This window comes from Lutra lutra, chromosome 10 (assembly GCF_902655055.1).
Source record: "Lutra lutra chromosome 10, mLutLut1.2, whole genome shotgun sequence".
NCBI classification, from domain to species: Eukaryota; Metazoa; Chordata; class Mammalia; order Carnivora; family Mustelidae; genus Lutra; species Lutra lutra.
In genome coordinates this window covers 52895933-52908199 of record NC_062287.1, presented here as the reverse complement: position 1 = coordinate 52908199, position 12267 = coordinate 52895933, and the positions used below count along the sequence as shown (strand labels likewise).

The 12267-nt window shown below is 35.8% G+C and overlaps 1 protein-coding gene across 2 annotated transcripts in view; it reads right to left on the bottom strand.

Moving 5' to 3' along the window:
- Positions 1 to 12267, bottom strand: part of RSF1 (remodeling and spacing factor 1) — a 162695-nt gene that overhangs the window by 63652 nt on the left and 86776 nt on the right. For both annotated transcript variants that reach the window (XM_047693907.1, XM_047693906.1), the window contains exons 3-4: positions 11935 to 12027; positions 11127 to 11332 (exon numbers count right to left, since the gene is read on the bottom strand). In XM_047693907.1, coding sequence (XP_047549863.1) covers positions 11127 to 11332; positions 11935 to 12027 — 299 coding nt within the window. The remainder of the gene's footprint in view (positions 1 to 11126; positions 11333 to 11934; positions 12028 to 12267) is intronic.

Sequence of the window (12267 nt, the reverse complement as noted above, 5' to 3'; positions counted from 1 at the left end):
TGGCAGTGTGAATCTCTTTGGCTGAGAAGAACAGCAGGAACAAAATTAAACAAAAATCAAAGTTAGATAATTTTTAAAAGTCCTATGTAATCTCTAAAGAGTACAAAAGCAATGTAAAATTTCCTTGAAGAAGCACTTTTTTAAACAAAATGTATCACATTCTTGATTCATTTGTGAATAAGAACTCTGTTCTACCTAGAGAAAGAATAACATTTGGTACTGTTATAAAATTATGATCTAGGTCTGAGTAATTATAGCAAAGTCAGCTCTTACAACACAGCTAAAAAACCCAAGAATTTGGGAAACTGAATGTTGTTCTGTCAATTACAGTTTACAACTACAGGATGAGAATTCAATTTGAACCAAAAATACAAGAAAATCCCAAATAAATCAGATTTAACCTATTAATTCTCTACCTTTAATACCCAGACCAGAGTTGTGTTAAATGGCTGACTCAAGTGCCACCTATATAACAAGAAAGCTCACTTGGATATTTCTCCTTCTCAGATAAGCAATGTGTAACAGGGAAGTGAAAAAAGAAACCTTGGACTAAAAGGTGGAAAAGTCAGTTCTAGATCTGCCACTGAGTTAATTAATCAATACCATGAGCTTCCCCTTTATGTTGTCAAAACACTGTGTATGCACCTCTAATCCTATGTAGTTCCCATTCAGATGAAATTACTTCTGTTCTTGTCTGTCATGCCACACGTGTTCTCTATCCTCCTGTCCCCTGCAACCTCTACCCCAGCTCAACTCTGGTGATGATAGCAGGGACAGTGCCTTCTGAAGTAGGCTCTTAAGTCAGGAAATATTTAATGAATAAAAAGAATTCCTGTTCTAACCTAGATGGCTAAGTGCTCCTGTACAAGTCCTATAACTTCACTAGGCTTCAGCTTCCTTATCTATAGAATAAAAGACAGGATTCACTCGAATGCTATTAAAATGGCCTCCTAGGGAAAATAATTGCCACTGATGGACAATTTTTCAGTAATTAAAAAGACAACCATTTTGTCATTATGTATGGGAAGGTTTATACATGTTATTAATATTGTATATGAGAGGGACGCCTGGGTGGCTCAGTTGGTTAAGCAGCTGCCTTCGGCTCAGGTTATGATCCCAGAGTCCTGGGTTCGAGTCCCACATCGGGCTCCTTGCTCGTCAGGAAGCCTGCTTCTCCCTCTGCCTCTGCCTGCCATTCTGTCTGCCTGTGCTCACTCTCTCCCTCTCTCTCTCTGACAAATAAATAAATAAAATCTTTAGAAAAAAAATATATTTGTATATGAGAATGCATTCATAGGTTACACATATTATAAATAAAATGAAGTTTTAGAATTTTAATTATCTAATAGTAAGAGGTCAGATTAAGATCGGATGCTTTTTCAGAATCCTCTCTGGCACTGCCTCCACTTCACAAAAAATTACCTTAAAACTTAGAGACATGAAAAAAATTTATTTTGGGGATGCCTGGAGGGCTCAGTTGTTTATGCACCCATCTGCCTTCAGCTCAGATAGAGTCCTACATCGGCTCCTTGCTCAGCAGGGAGCCTGCTTCTCCCTCTGCCAGCCACTGCCCCTACTTCTGCTCTCTCTCTCTCTGACAGATAATACAATCTTTAAAAAAATTGTTTTTGACCAAGTTCCTATTTCCTAACTTCGTTACACCAAACTGCTTCTAACCTAAGGCTTTATCCACTTAATGTTATTATTGTGCTTAGTACACTAAGAATTCCATATGTAAAAAGTGCCTCAAGCTTCTTGTTATTTTTTGAAGTCATGCTGGGAACTGAATTTAAGTTGTTCATTGACTTTAAGTTGTTCACTATACCTATTTTAAAAAAGCTTCCAAGCATTAGAAGAGAACCAATACTGCTACAAAATCCATGTCAATTACTAGACTACAAAACAATCGAATTAAGCAGAAAAATTTATTCGAGAACTCCCTAAAAAGCTTTAACCTGACTACTGTGTTAAAATGCAAGATTCACGTAGTCATAATTATATGAAAACAGGAAACTACCCAACTTTGGAATTCTATTTTGATCTAAAGATGAGATTTAATATGCAAAATATATTTTTTTAAATCCCAAATTTGAACTAGTCAGACGGGATTTTTATAAACATATATTCAAATTATACCCAAAACTCTTACCACTACCTATAGAAAATCTTAAAATAGACTATGGACGCTAACAATTCAGTGCTCTGCTCTCTCTCCTTCCATTGCTGGCTCTGTTTGCTCTAAAACATTCATTCACTCAGGTATACTAGATATATCCCTCCAAAATACCATTCTCTCTCACTCTCTCTCAGGATGTAAGGTGTTTGCATTTCTGCTCTTAGCCTGGAATGTGTTCCACATGACTACCCCAACTATTCTTTCTAAGACAAGCACAGAATGAATAAACAACTGTGATACATCCCTACAAGACAATACTATTTAGCGATAAAAAAGAACAAAGTACTAATTTAACTACATAAATGAACCTTAAAATGATTATGCTCTCCAAAAGAAGCTAGACACAATGGCCACATATTGTATGATTCTGTTTATCAACGGTAAATTATAGAAACAGAAAGCAGACTGGCAGATGCCACCAGCTGGGTAAAGGGAAAATGGTGATTAAAACTGCTAATGTGCAGGGTATGCAGTACAGGATTTCTTTATGGGGTGAGAAAAATGTCCTAGAATTTGATAGCAGTGGTGGCTGCACAACTTTGTGAATATACTAAAAACCACTGAATTGTATTAAAAACAAAAATAAGGGGTGCCTGGGTAACTCAGTGGGTTGGCCGCCCAACTCTTGATTTTGGCTCAGGTCATAGTCTCAGGGTGGTGAGATGGAGCCTAGCTTTGGGCTCCACACTCAGTCTGAGATTCTCCCTCTCTCCCTCCCCATGCCCCTTACCCACTGATACATGTGTGCATGCTCCCTCTCCTGAATTAAATAAATCACTCTTTAAAAAACAAACCAGGGGCGCCTGGGTGGCTCAGTGGGTTAAAGCCTCTGCCTTTGACTCAGGTCATGATTCCAGGGTCCTGGGATAGAGCCCCGCATAGGGCTCTCTGCTCATCAGGGAGCCTGCTTCCTCCTCTCTCTCTCTCTGCCTACTTGTGATCTCTGTCAAATAAATAAATAAAATCTTAAAAATAAAAATAAAAATAAAAAAAATTAAAAACAAACCAAAACCAAAACAAAAATGATGATGGCTTGGATAAGAACACAACTATAAAGGGGATGAGGAATGGTCACACTGGATACACTTTGCATGGAGAGCTGTTTGGATCTGCTAATACAGTGGATGTGACAGGAGAGGAAAACGAAAAGTCAAATTTTGTGACTCAAGTTTTAGATCTAAGCAGGTGAAAGGATGTGACTGCTATTAACTGAGATGGGACAAATATGTTGCAGTGGAAAGGGTAGGTCAGATTAACAAGCAGATTGACCGACTCTGACTAAGTAGATTCTAAACTCTTGTGTTGCACTCTCTGTATCTGAAGTTAATTTAGACTTTGGTGAAATGGACTATATCATCCTATCTATTATGTTGTGGAATATGATTTTTTCTAGTCTAAGGGTTGTTCAGAGTTAAGACTTAGTGAAAGGGATTAAACCTTTAGGAATCAATTGAGCTGAAAGTACAATATCGTAACAAAACAAAACAAAAAAACAGACAAAACAAAAACAAAGCCAAGCACTAGCATCATCTTCTGCCAAATATCTGGGTCCTAAAGAGCATACACCAGAATGATCTCCATCACAGATCACAATTATGACCCTCTATTATCATTTACTACTTCCCCATATCTTTTTCCCACAATTTGGAACTCCTTACGAAACTGCATTGAATCTATTTCCATGGCACAGCACAGTGTGAATATAGCAATTCTTTGTAAGTATCTATAGTATATGATTATAGGGTCCACCAATAATATTCCATCTTTTTTCATTTGAATCCAAATTAATAGGTGACAAAACAGGGAGGATAATGGAGTATGACAGTATTTCTTATGGGGGCCAAGAACCTGAAGGAAGACATTAATGAGTAATATCAACAGCAGTAGTATCAATAACAGAAGTTAACATAAGTAATTACTATGTTCCAGGCACTACTCCAATCACTTTACTTGAACTAGTTCATATAATCCCAATATAACCTGATTAAATAGGTACTATACTTACCCCTCATTTTATAGAGGAAGAAGTGAGGATACTACAGAGAGGTACAGTAATTTGCCTAACATCATGGTTAGTACAGATTAAAGGCAGGATTGAATTATAGTCTGACTTCCAAGACCATCTTCTCAATCACTGTACTATACCAGCAGCATATGGTTTAGAAATGTCTTTGACAGAGTTTGTCATTTTGGATACATGAAAACTCGACACACTGTTTATTTAGAATTTGGCTTTTTGGGAATGACTGTCAAACCATTACGATTCTTAAAATATTTATTGATGTAAAATTTACATACTTTGAAAGTGTTCTTAGTGTTCAGTTAATCAGTTATAACATTTTGGTTGCTTTCAAGTTTTGGCAAGTATGAACAAAGCTGCTATAAACATTTGTTTGTAGGTTTTTGTGTGGACATAACTCTTTAACTCCTTTGGGCAAATACCAAGGAGTATTTGGTTCCTGGATCATATGGTGTTTAATTTTATAAAAAACCATCAAACTGTATTCCAAAGCAGCCATACCATTTTGCATTTCCACCAGCAATTCCTGTTGCTTCACATCCTCATCAGCATCTGCTGTTGTCAGTGCTCTGGATTTTGGCCATTCTAATAGGCGTACAGTAGTATCTCATTTTAATTTATATTTCACTGATGATATATGATGTGAACCACTTTTCATGTGTATATCCATACAAATATATGTGTATATTTGCCATCTGTGTATCTTCGTTGGCAACGTGTTAAGGTCTTTGGTCCATTTTATATCAGGTTTTCTTTTTCCCTTTTTTTTTTGAAGATCTATTTATTTTTTTTAAAGAAAGAAAGAGAGAGAGCACGAGCAAGTGTGAACAGGGCGAGGAGCAGAGAGAGGGAGAAGGCTAGCAGATTCCCCGCTGAGCAGGAAGCCCAAGGTGGGCCCAACCCCATGACCTGGAGATCACAACCTGAGCTGAAATCAAGAGCTGGATGCTCAACCAAATGCCCCTTAAATCAGGGTGTTTTCTTATTGTTGAGTTTTAAGTGTTTTTTATATATTTTGGATAATAGGCCTTTATCAAATACATCCTTGGTAAATATTTCCTCCCAGTCTGTGGCTTAGCTTTTCATTATCTTGACAGTTTACAGAGCAGAAATTTTTAATTATAACGAAGTCCAGCTTTTATCACTTCTTTTTTTCATGGATTGTGCCTTTGGTGTTATAACAAAGAAGTTACTGCCAAACCCAAAATCATCTAGATTTGTTTGTGTTATCTTCTTGGAGTTTTATAGTTTTGCATTTATAAGGAGGTCTATATTAAATTTTGAGTTAATTTTTGTTGAGGGTGTAAGGTCTGGATCTAGATTCACTGTTCTGCATATGGATATCCTTTTTTTTCCCCCCCAGTATTATTATCTTTTCTGCACTGTACTGCCTTTGCACCTTCATATGGGCTTATTTCAAGGCTCCCTATTCTGCTATACTATGTATTTGTCTAGTCTTTTTGTGTTTGGTTTGGTTTGGTGATCTCTGCATCCAACTTGGGGCTCAAACTTACAATTCTAAGATTGAGAGTCACATGCTTCACAGACTGAGCCAGCCAGGTATCCCTATATCTGTCTCTTCTTTTTACTAATACCACACTGTCTCAATTACAACTTTATACAGGCTGTGAAGTAGGTTAGTGTCAGTCTGCTAACTTAGTTTTTCTTCGATATCATGTTGACTACTCTGGGCTTTTTGCCTTTACATATAAAAAATTTTTTTTAAGATTTTATTTATTTATTTGACAGAGAGAAAGGGCACAAGTAGCAGAGAGGCAGGCAGAGAGGGAGGGGGAGGCAGGCTACCTGCTGAGCAGAGAGCCCCATGTGGGGCTCGATCCCAGGACCCTGGGATCATGACCAGAGCCGAAGTCAGACGCTCAACCAACTGAGCCACCCAGGCGCCCCTACATATAAATTTTTTTTAAAGTTTGTCAATATCCACAAAATAATGTGCAGGAGTTTTGATTACGACTGCATTAAGTCTATGGATTTTAAGTTGAGAAGAAGTGACATTTGGACAATATTAAATGTTCCTATCCACAAATATGGAACATGTCTCATTTTATTTAGCTCTTCTTGGGTTCTTTCATCAGTTTTATATTTTTCCTAAGATAGATTTGTTCATATTTTATTTTATTTATTTATTTTATCTGATTAAGTATTTCAATTTTGGGGGAGATCATATAAATGGTATTATGTTTTAGATTTCAGATTCTACATGTTCATTGATGATATACAGGAAAGTAATGGACATTTGTATATTAACTTCATCTCCTGTCACCCTGCTATAATCACTTAGAAAATCCAGGAATGTTTTTTGTTAACACTTTCAGACTTTCTATAAAAACGATGAACATCTCATCTGCATATAAAGACAGCTTTATTTTTTTCCTTCCCAATCTCTTCCTCTTAATCCCTTTACTTCTCTTAGTACATTAGCTAGGACTTAAGTATGATGTTGAAAAAAATTTTTTGAGGATTTCTGCATCTATATTCCTGAGAGATACTGGTCTAAAGTTTTCCTATCTTGTAACATCTTTGCCTCATTTTGTTATTAGGGTAATCCTGGCCTTATAAAATGAGTCAGGAATTATCCCAGTTCTATCTTCTAAAAGAGACTGAAGAGAACTGGTATAATTCCTCCCTTAAATGTTTGGTGGAATTCACTAGTGAACCCATCTGGGCTTGGTGCTTTCTGCTTTAGGTTATTGACTACTGGTACAATTTCTTTAATAGAGAGAGCCCTATTCATATTTGTCTATTTCTTCTGGTGAGAATTTTGGCAGATCTGTCTTTTTTTTTCTTTTTTTAAAGATTTTATTTATTTGTCAGAGAGAGTGAGCACAGGCAGACTAAGAGTGGCAGGCAGAGACAGAGGGAGAAGCAGACTCCCTGCTGAGCAAGGAGCCTGATGTGGGACTTGATCCCAGGATGCCGGGATCATGACCTGAGCCGAAAGCAGCCGCTTAACCAACTGAGCCACCCAGGCGTCCCAGCAGATTCTGTCTTTTAAGGAATTCGCCCATTTCATCAAGGTTACGAATTTGTGGGCATGGAGTTGTTCATGGTATTCCTTAATTATCCTTTTGATGTTAACAGAATTTGTAGCAATGTCCCTTTTTTCATTTCTGATTATCACTAATTTGTGTCTGCTCTCTTTTTCTTAGCTAGCCTGGCTAGTGGGTTATCAATCTTAACTAATCTTTTCAAAGAACCAGCCTTTGCTTATATGAGAAGTTTCTTCTAAGTATTGCTTTCACTGAAAATTTTCAAGCACAAATTTTGATATATTTTATTTTCATTTTCATTTAATTAAAAATAATTTAAACAATCTGTCTTGAGAGGTCTTCTTTGATCCATGTGTTATGAAGACATGTATTAGCTAATATCTAAACATGTGGGAATTTTAAAGATCTCATTCTATAACTGATTTCTAGTTTAATTCCATTTTGTAGTCTGAGAGCAGACACTGTAATTGTCTAGGTATTAAATTTTCAGAAGATCAAATATAGAAAATTCCTTTTTTATGGATCTCTATTTTTATAAAAATATTCCATTTGATTTTAAGTTGCAAAGTTCAGTTACATTTTAATTTTATCAATCATTTAGAAAGGCTGTCTTACAGCTTAAAAAAAAAAACCAGAATTCTAAAGTCTAGATAACTTTTGTCATATAATCTTCTTTTCAGAGTTAGGCAGAAACATGTTTCCAACACCAGAAATATCCCAGAAAATTAGCATTACTTTAAAGAAATAGTTTAAAGAAAGGGAGGCAGATTTTTCATTTCACTAGTAAAAAACAATATTCATCAATGGGAGAAAAATATCGAGGTATACTCTATTAAATAGAAAAGTCAAAATTCTACTTGCTTTACTTGCTCTTCACTAATTATCTCACTTTCTAAGGCAATTTCTTGCTAAAAAGATTTTTGCCTCTATAAACACCCTAATCCTACAATTTTAGAAAATGTTTTTAATATCTATCAGTTTTAAGACAAGAATTTCTCTGCAATATAAAAAAGCAAATGTTCTCACTTCTATAAGCTCAGTTCTATTTTCCCACAATTTGTATTCACTGATCCTGGCTCAGTGCTTGAGAGAAATACTTAAACAAATCAATCCTTTAAATGTTTAATTCTGGGACGCCTGGGTGGCTCAGTTGGTTGGGCAGCTGCCTTCGGCTCAGGTCATGATCCCAGTGTCCTGGGATCGAGTCCCACGTCGAGCTCCTTGCTCTGCAGGGAGCCTGCTTCTCCCTCTGACTCTGCCTGCCACTCTGTCTGCCTGTGCTCGCTCGCTCTCTCTCTGACAAATAAATAAATAAAATCTTTAAAAAAAAAAAGTTTAAATGTTTAATTCTATCTCCCTAAATTTCTGCTGGATCAAGTATTTTCAGTTCATTGAATCATCTTCTTTGTGGTTCTTCACATTCAGGACTTACTCTACTATATTAATGTTCTTCATAGAGTTTGGCATACTAATCTAAATACCAGACTCCAGGAAGGATGGCATCAGGGTCAAGTAGAATAATGTCGTGCATATTATTTGGGGCACATAATGTATTTAATGACAACTAAGATCATTATTTTGGCGACAGGCAGGAAAAATACAATGCTTTTTACATTTAACATTCACAAAATTAAGAGATTTCTATGGACGGATGCCTGGGTGGCTCAGTTGGTTGGACAACTGCCTTCGGCTCAGGTCATGATCCCGGAGTCCTGGGATCGAGTCCCGCATCAGGCTCCCAGCTCCATGGGGAGTCTGCTTCTCCCTCTGACCTTCTCCTTGCTCATGCTCTCTCTCACTGTCTCTCTCTCAAATAAATAAATAAAATCTTAAAAAAAAAAAAAGAGATTTCTATGGACAAGACAGTCACCACATTTGTCAAAAGTAGTACTATTGTATCAATTTAAAGGAACTGAAATGCCACGTCACAGAACATGTCAAGTATATGAAGCACAAACAGACCAAATTGAGGACTTGTGGAAAACTATGGTACTTCCCAGAAAATACACATATTAAATAAAACTAAGAGCTACTATTTACAATAAAAGGGACTTCCACAGGTGCTTGAAGCTCATCTACAGATTCTAGAGCTGTACTATATTCATTAGTATGACCACAATGGCATAGCATCATACTTAATTACACAAGTTGGTATGCAATATAAATTTATATAGTTCTCAAAATAACTTTACTATCATGCTCATTTTTAAGTGCAGGAAAGAGAATATCAAAGAAATTAAGCAATCTGCCTTCAGATGGTAAGCAACAGAACTCAGATTTATACACAGTTAACTCTAAACACATCTCCTAAACACCTCTCTAACATCATCTATTAGGGTATGATCTAATTAAAACACTATGCATTAGAAATTGTTTAAAGCATTATAACAGATCAATAATAATCATAATTATTTTTCTCTGTCACATTTTCTTCGTCTACAAAATAGGAAAGAATATCTCTTAAATAACTATGCAAAGTTGATAGAGGAAATAGTAGAAGTGGTAGGACATGAAAAGAATTTCATTCAGTGTATGTATTCATAGGGAGAAATGGTAAATGAATTTCACTTCAGGACTACTTTGATAATTTCCATTTAGTAGATTAACTATATGGAGAACCATAATGATTGATGGGTGCTTATAAAACATTCCCCTATAAACTCATTCAATTCACATTTATTCTTAAGGCATGAAAGTTGAGCTTCCCTGACCCAAATAAATACTCTAAATTTCCAAAGGTTATCTCTTTAAAACATTAATAACCACTATCAAAAATCTGCTAAAACTCAAAATGAGCAAAATCAGAGACTGAGTTGAAATCAAGAAGTTTTCCATAAGCCAGTTATACATTCACTAGTTTTCCCTACTTTAGTTACAGATTTATTTATAGATCCTGATCATTTCAAAATTAAGATAAACTGTGTATATTAATGGAATAAATTCTAAATTATTACACTGTAAAAAACAGAATATTAGAGACACAAAGATTCTTCTTTTATAAGATTTATTTATTTGAAAGAGAGATAGAGCATACAAGAGCAGCAGGGAGGGACAGAGAGAGAGAGAGAGAGAGAATATCCAGCAGACTCCCTGCTGAGCGAGGACCCAAAGGCAGGGCTAGATTCCACAACCCCAAGATCATGACCTGAGCCAAAATCAAGAGACGGAGGCTTAACCAACTGAGCCAACCAGGTGCCCCAGAGATATAACGATTCTGAATAATGATCCCAGTGTCTTTGACTAAAAAATAAAAATTTTATTTTAAGTTTTACATGAAATGTTTTCACTCAAATCTATCTATCAATACAAATAAGAGGGGGTGGCTTTTTTGGTAGAATACGCAACTTCTGATGTCAGGGTTATGAATTTGAGCCCCAACTAGGTGCAGATTACTTAAAAATAAAATATAATAAAAAATACAAATAAGAAACCAAGATTTTTTTTAAAAAGGCTATGCCCAAAAAAGTACAAAATATTCCTCAGATTTCTTCAGAACCCTAATAAAGAAACGTATGTAAAGATTAAAAATACACTAAAGTGAGAAAATGAACTGGCCAAATTAAAACAATTAGAAATAAATAAATAATATCTAATAGAAAATTGTAGCTAGATAAAAACCAAATACTGCTTCTCTTGTATTTCTGTCTAATGATGGATTTTTCTTTGCATTACCTTTTGTCAGATTCCAGCTTTCTAAAGTGTAAGGTACACGTGCTGATATGGACCACCATGCTAAATGTGTTTGTTTGAGAAATAATTAAGGGTCCACTATGGGTATTGTGCTGGGCACTAGGCTAGGTCCTGGCAAGTCTCCAATTCCACAAAAAAAGGACTGCCTTAGCCTCAGAGATTATATTCTTATACAGAAGAGATTAAAGAAACACACAAATAAATGTGAAAAGATTCCAATAAAAGATACCTGACAATGCATTTCCATGAAGAGCCATCTTGATCATCCTGTTCTTCTATGTACATTCTGACATTATGATCTTGGTCCAACTGGTACCAGTACATGAGGCCATCTTTGTCTCGGCCAATTGGTTGGAGACGCATGGTATCAGCATCCTCCTCATTGATAATGTTCTTGAATTTGAGATTGTCATCAAACTGACACTCGCAGAGGTACTGGAAAATAGTCAAAACATGGTTTAAAATACCCCATTACCTAAATGTGGTATGTTTAACCACAGAACTAATTCAGAGATGGGAGCAGGAAAAAATATGTATAGTTTATCCATCTTTCACTATCCTCTCCCCACTTCTGTACAACCTGTTTAGAATAAGCAATTTAAAGAGATATTATTTCAAGTTAACACTTTAGTATTACTTAAATTTACAGGTTTAATGTTATCAATGACACAAAAATCATGTTATATTTCAAAAGCACTGTGTACTAATCTCCCAAATTTTTTTTTAAAGATTTTATTTATTTTATTTGACAGACAGAGATTACAAGTAGGCAGAGAGGCAGGCAGAGAGAGAGGAGGAAGCAGGCTCCCTGCTGAACAGAGAGTCCGATGCGGGGCTCGATCCCAGGACCCTGGGATCATGACCTGAGCCGAAGGCAGAGGCTTTAACCCACTGAGCCACCCAGGTGCCCCTCCCAAATTTTATTACATATAAAATTTTCAATGATTCTTTCTATTAAAGCTTTTAGATAACATTATTCTTGAAACAACTATTGGTGAATTAATTAAAATAATTGTAAAAGATAATAAATTCATTACCTTTAGGAGTGCTAGTTTGCATTCAACACTCATTTCAAGATAGCCCTTCTTCTCCATCTCCCATGCCCAGGTGCTATTAAACTCTTGGCATATCTGTCAAACAAAGTTAATATCTTAATACATAAAAGCAATTTATATTTACATTGGTATTTTATTGTATAATTATGTTAACTATACTTATTTATACATATTTATAATGGAACAAGTTTATAACAAATACATTCCAAGCCAAACGCATCCTTAAATACACCAGAAATGCTTACTTGTGACTAATGACTGAATTTAAGGTAGGCAGTGATCTCTAGAGCTCTCTCCTTTGCTCTCAAGAATTTT